This window comes from Bidens hawaiensis, unplaced genomic scaffold (assembly GCF_021521415.1).
Source record: "Bidens hawaiensis isolate Kalapana, Puna unplaced genomic scaffold, B.hawaiensis_p1.1 tig00003698_1, whole genome shotgun sequence".
Lineage (NCBI taxonomy): Eukaryota > Viridiplantae > Streptophyta > Magnoliopsida > Asterales > Asteraceae > Bidens > Bidens hawaiensis.
Genome location: NW_027491212.1, coordinates 935,278 through 955,160, shown reverse-complemented (window position 1 = coordinate 955,160; position 19,883 = coordinate 935,278). Strand labels below are relative to the sequence as shown.

General features: G+C 36.3%; 1 protein-coding gene and 1 long non-coding RNA gene across 3 annotated transcripts; both read left to right on the top strand.

The window, feature by feature from the left end:
* The first annotated feature begins 302 nt into the window (after positions 1-302).
* Positions 303-2,296, top strand: LOC143624226 (cytochrome P450 CYP94D108-like). Its single transcript, XM_077094944.1, has 2 exons — positions 303-774; positions 1,034-2,296. The coding sequence occupies exons 1-2, from the start codon at positions 305-307 to the stop codon at positions 2,145-2,147; spliced, it is 1,584 nt and encodes a 527-aa protein (XP_076951059.1). The 5' UTR covers positions 303-304; the 3' UTR covers positions 2,148-2,296.
* A 14,848-nt stretch (positions 2,297-17,144) lies between these two features.
* Positions 17,145-19,651, top strand: LOC143624150 (uncharacterized). 2 transcript variants are annotated; one of them, XR_013152050.1, is made up of 5 exons: positions 17,145-17,249; positions 17,970-18,072; positions 18,661-18,788; positions 18,864-18,930; positions 19,290-19,651. It is a non-coding gene; the product is annotated as an uncharacterized LOC143624150 (long non-coding RNA). The 2 variants fall into 2 exon arrangements; XR_013152049.1 differs by lacking the exon at positions 17,145-17,249 and having other exon boundaries at positions 17,504-18,072.
* The last annotated feature ends 232 nt before the right edge of the window (positions 19,652-19,883 follow it).

Below are 19,883 nucleotides of genomic sequence, written 5' to 3'. Positions count from 1 at the left end.
CCGAATATGGACAGTTCCAACAAGATTTCATTCTTAAACAAAAATCCATTTTTTAATTTATTTCATCTATTTCATGACCGGAACAGGGGAGGTTACACATTACACCATGATTTTGAATCAGAAGAGAGATATCAAGAAATGACATATTTATTCACTCTATCAATAACCGAGTCGGATCTGGTGTATCATAAGAGTTTTGCCTTTTCCATTGATTCCTATGGATTGGATCCAAAACAATTCTTTAAAAGATAGATTAGGTTGCTAAATTGTAGATAGATATGGTTGTATATAAAAAGTAAAATGAATGGATCCCCTTCAACTTCCTACTGCTGCTTCTTCACAATCCATCATAAGCATGGAGATCATCTCACTCCAAACACTAGCTTTAATCTTCTTCATATCTCTCTTCATCTACTCTTTCCTCCAATCAAACTCCAAATCCACCACTGAATACGGCTTCAAAAACCATCCACTCCTCGGAACCCTACCGGAATTCTTCCTGAACCGCCACCGGTTTCTCGATTGGAGCACCGGAATCCTCTCTCAATGTCCAACAAACACCGCCGTATTCCACCGCCCTGGAAAAGTTAACGGCGTCATAACTGCCAACCCTGCAAACGTCGAGCACATGCTCAAAACCAACTTTGAGAACTACCCTAAAGGAACCAGGTTTATCGCTCTCCTTGAAGACTTCCTTGGCCGCGGCATCTTCAACTCCGATGGCGACACGTGGCGGACGCAGCGTAAGACCGCCAGCTATGAGTTCAACACCAGGTTGGAAAATATAATTAGTTAGGGTTTATTGTTACATAAACAAGTGACTTTACAACAAGAAATTTCACAATCATGTTTACAAAAGGGTAACAATTGTTTAGTCCAATGATAACAAATTATGAATTAACGAGTTTTCAACATCTTTCACTGTTATATTATTGATATAGTAAAATTACTTTTATAACCCGTGTTTATCACGGGTTTCTAACATAGTATAATAATATATAACATCTTACAGATTTTTCATTATTTTACACAGGTCTCTCCGAAATTTCGTGATGGAAACAGCCGCGGTTGAGTTGCAAACTCGCTTCATCCCGATTCTTGAAACCGCGGCTGCATTAAACACGGTTATTGATCTTCAAGACCTCCTTGAAAGATACTCTTTCGATAACATATGTAAAGTAGCATTCAATTTTGACCCGGGTTGTCTCGAAGGCGACGGAACATCCGGCAGCGAGTTCATGAAAGATTTTGAAGAGGCTGCAACCCTAAGTTCCGGGAGATTCATGTATATTCTTCCAGGTTTATACAAGATCAAAAAGCTCTTCAATTTCGGTTCCGAGTTCAAGTTGCAAAAATCGATTTTGACTGTTCATAAATTCGCGGACGATATTATTAAATCAAGGATTAAGGAAAGTCTTAAGGAATCCGGTGAGGATTTGTTATCCCGGTTTATGAACATATCTGAATACTCACCGGAGTTTCTCCGGGATATTGTTATAAGTTTTATATTAGCCGGCCGTGATACGACGTCGTCGGCTCTTGCATGGTTCTTTTGGGTATTATCTTTACATCCTGAAGTTGAACGGAAGATATTAAACGAATTAAAAACAATTCGGCGAAGCTCCGGTAAGGGTCGTGACGATTTGTATAGCTTTGATGAGCTCAGGCAGATGCATTACTTGCATGCAGCGATATCGGAGGGGTTACGGCTGTACCCACCGGTGGCAGTGGACACAAAGGCTTGCCTGAAAGATGACGTCATGCCGGACGGTACGGTGGTTAAGGAGGGTTGGTTTGTTACATATCATACATATGCAATGGGGAGGATGGAGAGTGTTTGGGGGAAGGATTGTAATGAGTTTCGGCCCGAGCGGTGGTTGGAGGAAGAGGAGGGTGGAGGGAGTGTGGTGTATAGGCCGGAAAACCCGTTTAAGTTTCCGGTGTTCCATGGAGGGCCTAGAGTGTGTTTAGGGAAGGAAATGGCGTATACGCAGATGAAGTTGGTGGCGGCTAGTGTGATAGAGGCGTTTGAGGTGGTGGTGACGACGACGACGGCGGACGGAAAGGAGAAGATTCCACCGGAGCATGTGTTGTCGTTGACGATGAGGATGAAAGATGGGCTAAAGGTGAGAGTCAGGAAAAGATGAAGTGGACCATGCATATGAGTGTTGAGTGGGTGACATTTTGGTGTCAAAATGGTTATCAAAACTTTATGTATATACATCTTTATATGCTTTGTCTATAAAGTTAGCATGTCATGTTGAATGACTTATCTGTCAATTGCTTGCAAAATCATTTAGTTTTAAAATTAGTTTGTAAAATGTATATTAGGTGAAGGATTTTTCATTTTAGAAACATACAAAGAGTTTTGGTTATCTTAAAACACAGGTTTTTCTAACTTAGGGTAAAAAGCAATGAAAATGTGTCATATTGTCAGGATTAAACACACAAACGAACCGAACACAAACACGAAAGCAATAAACAAGCACGAGCATTTAACGTGGTTCGGTCTAAACTGACCTACGTTCACATGTGACAACTAGATATTCTTTTTGATATACACCAAGTTCGGTTTATTAAGCCAGTTAACTGGATCACATATTTACCCGAACCCGAACCCAAACTTTTAAGAGCCACCATGATCCGAACCATGAGCCTTGGTTTTCTAGCACGCAACCACGTTTATTTGTCATTTGTTATTATGTTATCTCTTTTATTTAATTTCATATTTTCTTTCAAGTCATGTAGTAGTGGACTAGCGGTCAAGGTAGTTTCCTATATTTTAGAGGTAGTTATTTTAATTTCTATGTAAATGTTTCGGATGAAAGGAAACAAGGCAGATGTTTATGTTGAAAAGTTTTTCTTGGTTAATTTTATCTCAATGGAATTTGAGTAAAATTGATTTTGTCTATGCTAGCTCGATTTTGGCTATCGAGTGGTGTTCTTAGACACGGTTTCTTATCCGGAGTGGTGTGTCTGTATCTTCGATTTAAAATCGCAACCCGACTATTTGTTTCGGTGGTGAATCTGTATCCGAAACGAGCCGTTGATTTATCCGTTATATATTCAATTTCAATTCCTACCCGTTACCTGTGATTTTGCTATCACTTTTATCGAGTGACAAATAATTACAAGTACATAGAGTTGTTTAAATATAGATTGAACTAGGGTTTGCATCTTATCCAACAAGAAATCCAAACCGGGCCGGGCTTCGGTCTGGCCACCCTAAACCCGCCTGCCCTTTGGACTTCAACTAATAAACCGGGCCAGGGGTGGACATACCTTATGCCGAGCTACGGCTCAAATTTTTACGGGTAGTGTAAAAAAAATTCTGGTCAATTTTCGTGTTTCGTTACGGCTGAAAAAAATAACGTTCTGGCTAAGATTTTAAGCCCAACTAATATATGTTTTAAACTCAATCAAAAGAGAAAGCCCAACATAAAAACCCATTAACCCAACCCAACCAACCCATTAACCCACCTTTCACAACAAAAAAGAAAAGATATGATGTTGGAGTTAAAAAGTGAAATGGTGAAAAATGAAATTCTTCTTGGTGAGATTAAAACAGGAAAATGATTAAATCAAGAGGTTTCCCTTGCACGAGCCAGAGACACGGGATGACCGGGGTTCTCATCATAGAACAATCACAAGTTTGTTAAAATTATTCCTGGAAGTTGTTGAGGTGCTTCAATTTATTAAATTAGATGGAGATAATGTGCAACAAAGATACAATGCGAAAGGTATTCTATCATATTTTAAGACTCTTGAATTTGTGTTTTATATACACTTTCTGGACGAAATTTTAGGCCTCATAAATGTTTTATCAAAACATCTTCGAAAAAAGAGTCAAGATTTGTTGGAAGCGTCTAAGTTGATAAGTGGGTAAAATCGAGCATTGAATAATCTAAGACAAACCGAATTTGATAAGATGTTGGGAAAGGTTACATCTTTTTGTGAAAAAAACAAGATTAAGATGTTAGATCTGGAGGAAAGTTATGGTAATCAAAGAAACCGGAAGTATGTCATTACTAATCGACATCATTTTGAGGTTGAAGTTATTTATACGGTCTTGGATATGCAAATTCAAGAACTTGGAAATAGATTTAGTGAGGTCTCAACTACTTTGTTAGAAAATATGTCGGGTTTAAATCCTGGTGATTCGTTTTCCAAGTTTGACATATCTAAGATAGTGGCATTTTCAGAGATGTATCCGAATGATTTTACTAACGAAGAAAGAGGGTGTATTCCGGGTGATCTTACGACCTTTTATTACACTTTAAAGGAAGATGATAAATTTGCAAAACTTGGTGGAATGGGTGATCTTACTCGTGTAATGGTGGAAACCGGAAAACACACAAATTTTCCTTTGGTTTATTGGATATTGAAGCTAGCATTGGTTTTACCGGTTGCAACTGCAACCGTTGAAAATGTTTCTCTAAAATGAAGCTTATCAAGACGGATTTGCGCAATCGAATGGGTAATGAGTATTTGAACAATGCTTTAGTTTGTGCGGTCGAAAAAGAAACGTTTGATAAAGTAAATGAAGAAGATGTGATGGCTCGGTTTCAGGCTATCAAAATCCGAAGAGGAGATATTTACAGCCCAACCTAGATCAGCCACTGTTGGTTCGTTAACCCGGTTAATTTAAATTTATTTGTTGTCGTGTTCTTTATATTTGTTTCGTTAACATTGTATTAAATATGGGGAAATTTTTTTTTTAGCGCTCCGGCTCGGTTTCGAGTCTAGATCCGCCACTAAACCAGGCCAAAAGAAAAGGCCTACGAACCCAACAATCTCTCACTCGGAGGCCTTGAGTACTCTCATCTGCACTCCTGATTGTACTTCTGTAATCTAAACATTTAACTTCTAGTTGCCACCGCCTTCTTATCAGTTAACCTGAAGGCCCGTTGAAGCTCCCCGGAGCTCCAACACATCAGTCACGGCTAAACTGCCCCTGACCCGTTCTCTGTCCTTACCGGCTCCCACTGAAACAAACTACCGGATCCTTAGATACCCTGAGAACAAACACTCTCTATATTCAGAAAGTAATCCACCGGAGAGACTTTTACAGCTGGAATACTGGTTTTCTTAATCCACTGTCGACCTAGAACTGTAACTGAAAAATGACATGTACTCCCACTGTCACGACGTCCTCTGACTGATTTAACCTTCCTAGCTCGTTCATCCTGAATCTTCACTTTAGCTATGGGTTTGTTGCTTGCAAAACGAGCCTTCTTCTGCCCACGAGATTCTGTGAACCAGACTTTGTCTTTCACCAAAACCGGATCCACTCCTTTCGATGACATATCGACCGTATACAACGAACCCATTTTCTTGGCACGAGCAACCACGATATTCCCTTTGACTACCTTCCACTACCGATTCCCGAACTTAACCTCGTGCCCCTGGTCATCCAACTGCCCAGCTGAAATCAAACGTTTCTTCAAAATTGGAATAGCCTTCACGTCTTTCAAAGTCCAAGAAGTACATGCTGAAGTTATCAAATCAACATCTCCCATACCCGTAACCTCTAAAATATCATCGTTCGCTAGTCGAACCTTTCCAAAATCCCCACACTTTAGATTCTTCATCGTTTCACTACAGTGAGTGGCATGAAACGACGCACCAGAATCCATCACCCAAGCATCAATGTTATCCTCAACACTAAGAGCTAAAAACTCATCCTCTGGGCATTCTTCTGCAGTGTTGACTTCTTTCTTTTCATTCTTATCATTCGGACACTGATTCCTGAAGTGTCCCTTCTCTTTACAACCCCAACATTCAATATCTTTACGAGTCCTAGACTGACTACTCTTCATGCTCCCACTGTTTCGTTGTTTTCCCCTACCTCTGCCTTCTGTGACTAATATATTACCTGTTGATTCACCTGAACTTCTGCGTCTTGAATCTTCTCCAAGAATCAAATCCCAAATCCCATCAAAATTATTTTTGTAGACGAACTACAAACCGCGATCACTTTTTGCGACCAACTGTCGGGCAAAGAGGATAACAACAAAAGACATTGAACTTCATCATCAAACTTAATGCCGACTAACACTAAGCGGGAGAGATTCGAGTTAAGATTATTAATGTGCGTTGTAACTGACCCACCCTCTTTCATTCGAGTTGTCACTAGCTCTCTGATAAGATAGACCTTATTCGCTACCGAAGGATTCTCATACATGTTGGATAGTGCCTCCATCATACCATGGGCTGTGGTTTCTTTCATGATGTTAAACGCCATATCTTCCGACAATGACAAAGTAATACAAGCCCTAACTTTCTTGTCTAACTTCTTCCAATCTGCTTCTGACAACTTTATAGGTTTTTCATTCTCAAAAACTACATCCAAGTCTTTGTGACAAAGTAGCGCTTCAATCTGCATCTTCCACCAACCAAACTTCTGTCCGTCAACTTCTGTATCGAAACCTTTCCGTCTTCTGCCATGGCAATGACTAAACGAAAACCTGGATAAAAATACAGAGACTGACACAACAATGGCACGGGCCAGAACTTAACAGTTGTTTCTCTGTTAAACAATAAACCTATTTAAATGCAACGGAAATACGAACTGTAAATCAGAAACTGAAACATTAAACTGAAACGATAAAACCTGACAAAAACGCGGTTGGCACTGATTCTCGATTTCTTTAACGCTTCTTCTAACTTGACAATGGTTCTTCAACTAAAATAGGATCTTGATTTCGGCCCACACAAATAACCAACCGAATAAAACTTGCATCCAAACTAACCTACACAAACTGGGTTGCTACCCTTTGTAATTTAGCCTGAAAAAATAGGCCACAAAAAAAATATTGACTTGATCTGCCAAAATATGGCCTACTACCCGCTACTCCTTTTTGACAATAAAAGGATATTATTGGCCAAACTCCAAAGTCAAGCTCACGTGTTGCTGCTGCTTTCTTTCTTTTCGTTATGCGTTTTTCCAAAAAAAACTATCTTCTTCAACCGACTGTTTCTAACGACGGGTCATTTTGGTGGTGCTACGGTTAATTACTTTCGGATAGAACTGAAATAAAACTCAGATCATCGGCACTAGCGGTGTTGTGACAACCACAACAAGCTACTGTGGCGGCGAATTAGATGACGAGAAATCTCTTGTCAGCGGCGGCGGAACCCTAGCAACTGCTAGCGGTGACGCGGCGGCGTAAGAGGCGGTTCAAACTTCAACGTGTTCTTCGTGTGATCCCGAACCTAAGCTTTGATACCACTTGTTAGGATTAAACACACACACGAACCAAACACAAACACGAAAGCAATAAACGAACACGAGGATTTAACGTGGTTCGGTCTAAACTGACCTACGTCCTCGGGTGACAACTAGATATTCTTTTATTGAGTGACAAATAATTACAAGTACATAGAGTTGTTTAAGTATAGACTGAACTAGGGTTTGCATCTTATCCAACAAAAAATCCAAACCGGGTCGGGCTTCGGTCTGGCCACCCTACACCCGTCTGCCCTTTGGACTTCAACTAATGAACTGGGCCAAAACAAAAGGCCTACGAATCCAACACACATATATATGCTGTTGGTTCAAAGTTGGGTTCTTTTCATTAAAATAAGTGTGCTTTCTTTTCTATCCTGGTTGTCAAAATTCTAAAAACAAGTTACTAACATGTGTAGCCATTGTGTATTGTTAAAAAAAATAAAAAGAAGTTAACAACTATGAGAGAATCAAGATGGTTAGCATCTTAGGAGGGTTGTTTTTTCTTTTTTTTTTTTGTTTGTTTTTCCAGAAAAACGCTTTCTGAACTCTTTGTCTGCGCCGCGCAGAACACATGCAAACATTTTGGTCTGCAGTGTGTTTGTTTTTCAAAGACCAAGGCTTTCTCCGAGAATTTAAATGCTTCAATGAAGCTTAAATGAAAAGGCCCGTAGGCTCTAACGAGTAACGAAATAAAAAGACGCGATGCCATTTTCTCAAATGGATTATGGGTAAAAAAGATTGGGGCTAATATCTAATAAAAGGATTAAAATTTGTACTTGTTTTATAATTTTTTTAATATATACATATATATATATAGAGAGAGAGAGAGAGAGAGAAAGGATCAAGAGAGAACTCCTCCTTAGAAAGAGAACTAGAGAACTAATAATAAAGTATTTTTAATTTAATTAAATAAAATTTTTTTAAAATTTTTTTTATTCATCCTTCTTACACGTTATTCTTCACCACAAAAATATAGAAAAAACTCGTTGTAATGCATATATACGTCGACTTTTTTCTTAATGCATATGTGCACTAGTGTGTATTTTTATATGTGCATTAGTGTTGACTAGTAGGTGTGCCCGCACGTTGCGGCGGGGACGCAATGAGACTCGTATGAGTTAGGTTTGCGTCAGAGACACGACGGAAATTTGTTGGCATCGTGATTGTATCGCAGTTTGATATATTCAATAGTGTGTATTGTATAATGCAATTGTGTTGTATTATATGTAATAAAATACTATTGTATATATGCAATAGGCATTAGTGCACATATGCACTACACCGACAATTTTTTTTAGTATCAATATCATCTTATTAGAAGAAGGAAAGAAATAAAAATCATAGAATAGTTTTTTTAAAAATAGTTAAAAATAATTCTTTACTAGTTCTCTAGTTCTCTCTTTAAAAGGAGTTCTCTCTAGATTCCACTCATACACACACACACACACACTAGCTTTTAGCCCGCGTGCTATGCGGGTTTATTTAGCTTTTTGTTTAATATTATTTTGAATTTAAATTTTTATATTAGTTTAATTAAACTACATGAACTATAGATGTCGCTTTTAATATCATTTTGGGTGTAGTTTTTTTCCACCCAGATGAGCTATAATTATTGTTAGGAGTATTGGATTTTAATAATCTCAACTTTATGCATTTGGTCAATAATAATCCCAACTTTGAAATTAGCTGTCACTGGTCCCAGCTTTCACACTATTTGTTTTCATTGGACATCCGTTAAAAAAAACTTAACGACATTAATTTTTTTTCAAATTTCAAACTGATATTTTAGGGTTTTTGATCGGAATGAGGATACGAGTCGATTGATGTAAAACTTACCTCCCAACAGTGGTCCAAACGACTAAAGGATGCTTCAATTCCGGTGTTTAAACTTTCAATTAACAAAAATCAAGCTGTTTGAAGCGTCATTTCAAGTTAAGTTTTACATCAATCGATTCATAATCTCATTCCGATCAAAAGCCCTAAAAAATCAATTTGAAATTTGGAAAAAACTTAACGGCGTTAGAAATTTTTTAACGAAGGTCCAATGAAAACAAATATTGTGAAAGTTGGGACCAGTGACAACTATTTTTAAAGTTGAGATTATTATTGGCCAACTGCATTAAGTTGGGATTATTAAAATCCAATTTTCCTTATTGTTAAGATGGAGTTTAATTTCAAGTATACTTAAATGTTTACTTTTTGTTCTCTATAGTCGAGATGGTTTAATGTTTGACATTTTTGTTTGTCTGTTTTTCATCTTATCCATAATCGATGTTATTAATTTATTATGATTTTTCAAGTATTGATGATTTTTAATTTTCGTTGTATTTTAGTTTTTTTTTTAATATGTAGAGTTTTCGGTTATGATTTGTTTATGTTTCAACTTAAATAGAAACTTTGATGTATAGATCAATCAGTGTTGTGAATTGCGTTAACTGATTTTTTGTATTAAACTTAAATGTTTTGTTGGTTTGTATCATGTTTTTTAATTTCTTGAACAAATGTTTTGAGGATATACGTCACAATGAAGTTGTTTAAATAAGTTATATATTAGTATTTTTTTTGTGTGTATTATTATTATTATTATTATTATTAATGTATGCTAAGTGTTTTTGGTTATGATTTGTTTGTTATATATGGGTAGTAAATTTTATTTATAATTGTTATGTATATTATTTTCAAAATTTATTTGGATTAATATAAAATTTGCTTAAGTCACAAGTACGATCAAACCTGAACATGAAATGTCATCAGTTCCGACCTGCTATTTGCTACGTTTATAAGTTATTATCTTTCAACTATTTATTTATTATATAATAACAAAATTGGGAGAATTGTGCTTCCCAATTTGTTCCTTCTGCTTATGATGTTGTACCCACACCACGTGTAATCCACAGCTTTCTTTCTGATTGTTTTATGTACATTGTGGTCAGTGGCCACTCTCTCTAAGTTCTTTGGCTTCAAGACTACCTCTCGCCACCGATGTCGTGGAATCGCACACACGGGTACGAAATTAAACCACCACAAACACATCCACTGTTGCCGTCTATCGTCGTTTGTGGCGGTGATGTTGTGCATCGGTGGTGCTGGTGGTCTGGTAGGGTCCGATTCATCTTCGAGTGTGGTCTGGTATGCTCCGATTCATCGCATATTGTTCGATTTATCGATTTCGATTCTACCGATCCGGGTTACAATCGTAGCTGTCGCCACCACCGTTATCTTGCTTCGCCACCGTCGTTTATTTTCCATCTGGGCGACGATTGTGTGACGGTGGCAGTGGTCGTGGGTTCATATGATCATGGTCTACATGCTCTTCAAATTGGAGTTTAGATTAGTTTTTTTCACTTTAAATCCTGAGATGGCTGGACTTTATTGTAATTAGGTTGTTACTTTAGCTGTTCAATTTGGTTCACATTTGCTATGCCAAATGTTGGTTGTTTATATTAACTTTTGATTTATCTATATTTTGCGTTTAGGTTTTCAGTTTTTTTTTAGGTTGTGTACGTGTATAAACGTAAGTTCTGAGGTCAAGGTGGAAAGCTCCAGCCATCTAAAAAATTATATGTCAAATGACTTTTAGTTTTTTTAAACTTATTAATGTTTTAGATTTACTGTTACAAGCTCATTACTTCATAACCACTGTAAGAGCGGCTATCAAAATAAAATCGAATAAATTGTGTCCAATGATTAAGTTTGAAATCTGGAGCCACTTTGTTAGCTGTTGCTACTAATTGTCTAATAGAGCTGAGGTGCATGATTCTTTTCCTATTTTCTTTAAAGGATCTAATGACTATGGATAGTGATGCTTACTTATATCGTTTTTATTAGCTATTATAATATTGAATCTTATTTTCGAATCTTATTGGTATAAAATGTAAAATTTGAAGATTGATATATATATATATATGTATACATATTTGGTTTGCAGACTTGAAGCTAAAATGTGTGTTGCAGGACATATATTTAGAAGAGATTTTATGTCATCAGAAGATAAAGAATGGCTTAAGAAGGATATTGTAGGCTCTGTTTAATTCTTTCGGCGCATACATGAAATTCCGTTTCATGAAAAGGAAGAATGGGCCAAGACAATTTGCAGAAAAACAGTGAGGTAAAAAAATTTTTTTGGTACACTTTGCTTACATACTATAATTTTATAGTCATAAATAAGTTTCTAATTTTGCATTTTTAAAAATAGGGCGAAAGTTGGATATTGTATGTGGGTTAGTGGAAACATTGCTTTGCTTAACTTTCATGTAACCATACATGAGGGAAATTGAACCTTAACTCCTTCCGTCTAATCTAGGAATGGTTATCATCCATACTTTGAATGGTAATTCGAAGGATAGTTGTCGATGCTGGTAAAAGCCAATATGTCTACTTAAGATACAAATTTCTCATCCTTTAATTGCATGAGTCCTGATCCTTTATTTGTGTTAAGGCTATGATGATCGTTATAGTTGAAGTAGACGGCCATGCGGTTTTTGGATGGCATAGCTAGCGCTTTTCGACCATGCCGTTTTCGGCCATGCAACCACTAACTACCGGCCATGATACGCACAGATTTGAGCCTAAAGAATTCACTGACATTCGTCAATGGTGTTCATTTACTTTTGGAGTCAACTGTGGACCAACATACTTCGAGCTACATATTTAAGATAAGTGACTTTTGTATTACCTTATACTAGAGTTTTCTTAATTGAATTTGATTTTTACACAACGTGACATAGTATTGAGTGTTTTTGATTTGAAGATGAACTTAAGCTTCATTATAGTATGTTTCTGTGTATTAACATGCTCATGGTTATGTTTTGGTGATTTGCAATTTTTTTTTGCCAGGTTAGTGTTTATGTGGTGTTTATAGATTTCAATAGGGATTCGTGGTTGCTTTTATCTAAAATCGCTCATATTAAAGTAAGTTGTTTATGCATCCTACCCATAGCTTTCGTTTTCTTTATATCATGTTATGGGTAGCCTAATTTTTGGTCTTAGTCATGCAGCGGGCCCACTAGAGATGAAAGGCCACACACACATAGGGTAAAAAATTGATCGAATGTTGTTTTCCCACAATGTGGAATGGTTTCATTTTTGTATGTATGTCTTCAATTGTGACATTCGACAATTTCGGGTCTCGTTTGTATTCGTTTATCATGTAAACCGACCCATTTTGTAAACCAAAGCTTATGATATAATCAAAATGATTGATTTTATGTTACAATATTGTTTTACACTTGTTGGGTCTTGAAAACATTCTTTTTGGTACTTAAAACTCCTTAAAATGACTTAAACCAAACTTTGGGTACTATTATTGCCATTTACCATAAACTTGTTTGACCATTTCAACCATCACATGCATCTTTACCCTATTTGTATGAACCATACTCTTACCATTATAAAAGCAAGGCTCCATACATCATTTTGGTTGTTCATCTTCTCCAAATCTTTCTCAAATCCAAGTATTCATCTTCAACATTTTGTTATTTTAATTTCTTAAGGTCAACTAACTATAGTCTTTCATTTTAACTTGTTCATTTAATATTACTAACACTTGAATATGGTGGTACAACATATATATAATACACACCCCTTGTTTCCTTTATTTGTTACTTCACCGACTCCGGTTGGTTAAGTTTCGAATGTCATAAGGCAAGGCTTCATGGAGGACTTCGTGTTCTTGATATATATATACACACACAAAACTTATTATACATATCACTTATGACTAACTTCTAAACCTTTTAGTTTGTTCATCTTATTTACAAGTTCCATGGTGTGGGTTTGTATAAGACTAACCTCGGTTTAACCGAAACTAGTCCAAACCGGAAACCGAACTTTTGTTTACTAGTTTTGTTAAAATAGTTGTTTAAACATGTTTATTGCTAGATTTGAGTTTCAAAAATCATTTTTACAAGTTCTTTGATATTAAGCATATGGAATCCAACTATGAAATCGTTGGGAGATGGAAACCGAACTAAACCGAAACTTTTGCTTAAAAGACTTGTAGTTAACTTTTTAGTTGTAAAATTTAAGTTTTCTTTATTTATAAACCAATATACAAGTTCTATGATATTTGGGCATGTAGAAACCATCTATGAACTATTTGTGAGATGGAGACCGAACCAAACCGAACTATACCGACTTTTACTCGCTTAAGACACACAAGTGTGTTTTTAGCTATCAAGACTTGTATATTTCTTTAAAAATAGTTTACAAACTGATTTTAATTATTTTCTTAAGTACTTGGAATTGTTGGATCCAACTTGATCCCATCACATAGTTTGGACCGACAAAACTGAACACTAGTTTAACGTGCGCTGTTAGTTCTAAACAATAGATCTACATACTTGGTTAAGTGTTAGTATATTTTAATGAGTTATCTCATAACAATTAATATGTTGGAAAGTTGACTTTGGGTTTGACCATTTGTCAAGACCCGAACCTACAACCCAAACACTCGTTAAAGACCCGTTTTAGTATCTTTGTCCCAAAGGAACTTGCATTTTAGCATTTTTCCCACCTTATTACTTAACATTGGCTAAGTAAATATTAATGTTAGATACTTTAACCCGGTTTCGAGCAAACTTACATTTTTAAAGGATTGTTATTATAAATTCTTAAATAGTTACATTTTAAACCTTGAACTTTAATTGTTTACTTTTTGCAACAATTATTTTATTTAAAGATCTTCAAGACAACCATTCTAAATCCAAGATTTTATTGTCATTTAGGCCTTGCTCGTTAAACTTCATCCATCCGGTTATTCATCTTTTACCGATCAAGTTTTATACTTGAACGTGAGTAAATTCATACCCCGTTTTCTATCTTTTGTTTTGGGGTGACATTTCATACTTATTCAAATCAAATGCTTTATACTTGAGTCTTAAACCACAAACGTTGTTGTATACTTTACTTGAATAATTGCTCGATTTGGTGTTCTATGCTTATATGCCCATGTGTTTATCGCTTTCGGTTGGTGGAATCTATAAATCCTAGACTACTTGGCATCCCCTTGTAGCAAGGTGTCTTTAACGTAATGCAATTAACGATATTCTATTAAATCCTAGACTACTTGGCAATCCCTTGTAGCTAGGTGGCGCTAACGTAATTCTATTAGCGATTGTCAATTTATCCAAGTTTATGACTATTATTTATGGTTTTGTATACCAGTTTTGTGGCTTTTCATACTATATATCTATTGTTCAAACTTATGAATTGCTCACCAACCTTTGTGTTGACAACTTTATTTTATGAAATGTTACAGGTTTGCATCTAGGTTGATTATGGAGTTCGGTGAAGAAAATGACACAAATACCGTTAGGATATTAGCAAAAATGAACAATATTTGATTTGCTATATTTTGTTGTATTTGACTTATGAATATTTGGTTATGTGACATTTTCGATGTTGTGAAATGAAATGAGTTTGTTAAATATTGTCGCTTTAAATAGTGTCATGCGCTTATGGGCAATCGTTACATCTAGGCATGTTCCGCCGCCTTTGGTCGGGGTGTGACATCAATGTTATAAACAAATGTTAAAACGATCGATTTCGTGGTAACTTTTGAACGTCTTTTAAAGTCTTTGCTTACGGTCGCATGCCCCCGCAACGCGGGGGGTTTCAAAATACTAGTATAATAACAATTATGGGAGAATTGTGCAGTCAAATCTTGTACCCTTAGCTTTAGTATTTGTATCATGGTTTCCTCAGTTTCGTTTTCCAGGTGTTCTTGCATGTGCTACGTGTCTATTTTTCAAACAATGTTAATTGGTTTTCCTTTCCACAAAAACCCTAACTGCTCTCTCTTCTCTTCTCTTCCATCAGTTTGACCTACTTTTTCTCCCTCCATGTCGTTTGTAATAACTTGTTCTCCATTGATTATCATAGTCATTGCCTACTGTTGCCCGATTCGATTTTGGAACCATAGGCGATGGTGGTGTGGTGACGTGCTTAAGGTTTCCGATGTAAAACCCCAAAACCATATGTGACTGTGGGGGATGTGTGGGATCAAACGGTTGTCTCATGACAATAGTGGTCTTATGGTGGGTTTATCTTAGTGTTTGTTGAACCTTCATGGTCACCGTTACAGGCGGCTTTGTCGTCCATTGTGGCTAGCGGCCATGTTCGACTGTTGTCGAGTTCCATTTAGGAACTCTAGGCGATGTGGGTTTTGCTTGTTGTCAAAGGTATGATTTCCTTCATTCCTTTCTATTTGTGTCACTTTAAGGGAACTCGATTTGCCGATGACTTTTGGTGGAAGCGGAGGGGTCTATGTTGGGTGTCCAATGGCGATGAATCTGTCATTGTTTTCTATGGTTAGTGGCTGTGATTATGTTCCGTTTTCTGGTGTGGCAACCTATGTTGCAACCCTGAGCCTCGGTTAACAACTCCGTGCAAAATTTATGAATTTAGGCTACGATGTTTCTTTTAGAGTCGCAAATTTTCAAGTGTATATCTTATATGGTTTGCCTCTTCTTTATGCTTTCGGTTATGAGTGTAAGTAGCAACCTATTCGGGGTGGCCCGTTAGTTGCAGTCAGCTCTGAGTGCATATTTGTGTGTTGTCGGTTCCAATTCTTCTGTTGTTGGGTTAGATTTTGTTTTTTTGTCGTCTAATGATGTGAGTGATGAATTATTACAGTTATGTAACTTTTTGTTTTTGAATCAAAGGCTTGACTTTTATGTCTCATAGTGCTTACACACTACTAGAAAATTAAGCAATTGTCACCAAAATTTGCTTCCCGAAAAAACGGTAGCAATTTTAGCGACCGATTTTGCAAATTTGCTACCGAAAATGATAATCAAGCTTAGTTACTTGATACGGTAGCTAAGTGGTCGGAGTTTTTGCAACGTTTATTTTTTGGTGGCTAAGCGGTCGGTTTTTTTGCAACCGGTTGCTAAGCGGTCGAAATTTTTGCAACCGTTTATTTTTTGTGGATAAGTGGTCGGACTTTTTGTAACTGGTGGCTAAGCGGTCGATATTTTTGCAACCGTTTATTTTTTGTGGCTAAGTGGTCGGAGTTTTTGCAACCGGTGGCTAGGTGGTCGGTGTTTTTGCAACCGTTTATTTTTAGTTGCTAAGCGGTCGGAGTTTTTGCAACCGTTTATTTTTGGTGACTAAGCGGTCGGAGTTTTTGCAACCGGTGGCTAGGTGTTCGGAGTTTTTGCAACCGTTATTTTTGATGACTAAGCGGTCGGAGTTTTTGCAACCGATGGCTAGGCGGTTGGAGATTTTGCAACCGTCTTTTCAACTATTGGAGTTTTTGCAACTGTTTAGACCGTATGAGTTTTGCAAAATAAAACAAAAGTTTTATAAACAACCAACACCCACAAGTCGGAAAGCAAAATGCACCACCCAAAAAAAGGTGAAAAACGAAAATTTCATGGATACATACTTTCTTATAATTTCTGACAATATATTAATCGAATGTATATAAGTGCATGCATAAAATACAAAGTTATAAGGGTACATTTAAACTATTCAAAACTAGAGGGTGTAACTTTGTCTTTAACGTCATCATCATCATCATCGTACTCAGTAAATCCCACCGATAGCAAAGCTATGGTAGGGTTTGAGGAGGGTAAGATGTAGACAGCCTTACCTCTACCCCGAAGGAATAGAGAGGCTGCTTCCGGTGAGACCCCCGGCTCGATAGTAGTTTTGCATCAAGCCTTGGACATAAGGCACATAACACTCAACCACCGAGACATCAGCCGATTGGTGCGTGTACCCTTGTCTTTCGACTATCAGCACCACCACATGATGCCTGATTAACCTTCCGCCACTTTTAACGTTATTTTCACGAGATTAGTAAAATAACGTCAAAATTAGTGCAATTTCACTTTTGCCCACCCGAGGATTCACACATATATACATTATATGGGCGCATCGCAAGCAGCACGTTTTGTCTTTAACGTCTAAGAAGCAAATTACAAGCTATCAGATCTGTTCCTCCGGCGTGAAGCTCCTCCGATGATTACCGCCATTGCTACCGATCGTGAAGCTCCCCCGGTAAATTCGTATGGTACGTCTAACTTCTCAGTCAATCACAAGCCTTCGGTTATCTTACTATTCGATTTCACAATTAGTTGCCACGGATTTTGAATGATTGTTAGTATTAGTGTTCAGATCACGAATTTAACATTTGTTGAAACTACTTATCTGTAATTACGCCCTAAGGTACTTCACGATGATGAATTGTTCGTTTGTTCATCGATCACTCAGTTGATAGATGAAGTTAGGCTCAATTGATAGATCATAGATGATAATGAAATTAGGTTATCTAATGGATTCAATTGATAGATGATAATGGAATTAGGTTATCTCATGGATGCAATTAGGTTATGATTGTATGAAGTGTAACCACATTAATTGATTACATTGATAGATGATGATGAAATTAGGTTATAATTATATGAAAAGCAATTAAGCAACTACTCTAATGGATTCAATTGTGCCTTAACCTTAATTGAGCATTAGGTTATGATTGTTGTTACATGCTCTTGTAAAGAGGATTCTGTTGAATGTCACATGCTTACCGGTTCACACTAATTGAATGTCGCTTTCTGATGCTAAAACAATAGTTATAATTTGTAAATAAGCGATGCTATTATTAGTATTCAGTTTATTGATATCTTGTCTAGTCATCAATCTTCAACAATAGGTATGCAAACTATTATATTCTTTCTGTTCCATTTAAAATTATAAAAAAAATATCTACATTTTACCTTTTTAAATGATGCAGTAGTAATCACATTCCATTGTCCCTTCAAGCTGGTCTAAGTGGCAGTGGGAAAAGCATGTTAGATCATCTCTTACATGATTTGTATAAGCCAACACAGGGACAGGTACATTAAAAATTTTAGTAAGAGTGTTAGATTAATGAAGTTTCATTTGGATTCTTGAGCCAAAGAATGCTTGATCTTATTAGGTGTGAGGCACGAGTAAACCGCTTAGTTTGGCATAAAAAAAAAACTCAACAACACGGTTTCGGGCTTATTTTGTGCTATAAACATTAATGAATTTGATATCTTGAATAACTGAAATTGGATTCAAATTGAGTTGATGATTTCTTTGGTTAATTAACAGGCTAGATTATACAAACTGCAATTTGGTTCGTGGGCTTGCTGGTGGATCTTGTGCCAAGTCTGTTTGTCATCCCCTTGATGTGGTGAAGAAGCCATATCATGTAAAGCTTTTATAGTCTTAATGCTAACATCTTTATATAGCAACCTGCAGTTTTCGAGCACACTAATTGTCTTTTTTATGTCATTATTTCTAGCCATTTATGTTTTTATTATGTCATTATTTCAGTAGCATTAATGATTTAAAGGTATACATAAAGCTCACCTAGATCCCATAAGTATAAAATTATCTTATTACCCTTCTCATATCAACAGACTAAACTTCCAAATAACTGTAATTATGTATTTTAGGTGCCAACATCTTTGCATTCACATGAATGCTTCGTTGTGCATGTCACGTCCCACCTACACATCTGGCAAGGAACCCAATGTCTTATGAACAGCAGCAGTGGGCACTCAAAGTCGATGATCTTTAAGAAGTATGCATTTCATATTCCTATTTAGTTTTCAACTTTATGATTAATGTTCCGTATATATTTATATTTATATTTCAGCCTGGGCCCGGGGTAACAACAAAATATCAGGAAGAGGGAACCGAAAATGCATTTTCACTTTCCAAAGGTTAGAAAAGTAATTTTACATTCTTGTTATGAAGTTTGTCACACATTTGGATGATATGAAGTATGTTTTTGATCTCGTAAGCCTGTTATTTTTTTTTTTTTATTAATGAAATAGAAACAAAAAATGTTCAAATTTCAAAATTTTCCAAATAACTAGCAATATGATAATAGTTATATTTGTCTTACTACAGAATTATTTAGTTGGCACTTGACTTATTAATTGTCATGCATGGGAGCTCATGAAGCTTTGTTTGTAATTATGTATGCAAAACCTCACTAATGCCACAATGTACGGTTTAGTAACTCGTGATATAATATAGGAAAAACCATGAATTTAATTTGGGTTATTTTGGCATTTAGGATCCTATCACCGTAAAACTGCTTTTTGATGTTGCTCAGTCTCTGCACAATAATACTGACTTTTCAAACACAAGACAAGATGATAATCAAAATGCAGAACATTTGGTTGCCTCTTTTGTCGATAAGGTAATTATGTTCTGGTCTAATCAATGGTTTTTATTACATGATTGTGTGTAATTTGTAATGTTGATTTTCCATTATTGTTAGGTACGCCATGATATGGAGTTGGATCGCCATTTGGCTTTTTTGATTGAATGTCTTGGAAGCATAAATGATTTGAAGGTATACATTGTGAACACATCGTGAAACCTTGATGACTCCTTGGGTTTCTCATGTTAATAGTAGCGGTTGATGAAACCCTAGGTTGCACACTTGATATCTTTTTTATTTGTTTTGTTAGTTTCGTTAATATTAAGCATCTTTGATTTATATATGTATGAAAAATTTTTAGTTTGATTTGTGTTTTCATTTATATTTGTATGATTTTGTAAATTTTTGTATATATATGATAAAAATTTTAAAGAAGCTTTTTTTCAAAGAAATTGCGACCAGAAAATAGTAAAAGAAAAGGGCGGTCGCATAATTTGCGACTGC

Bases quoted from the DNA above. Each gene is read 5' to 3' on its own strand.
- LOC143624226 (XM_077094944.1), top strand. From the start codon at position 305: ATGGATCCCCTTCAACTTCCTACTGCTGCTTCTTCACAATCCATCATA. The intron at 775-1,033 runs GTTGGAAAATAT...TATTTTACACAG, and splicing joins AGCTATGAGTTCAACACCAG to GTCTCTCCGAAATTTCGTGA.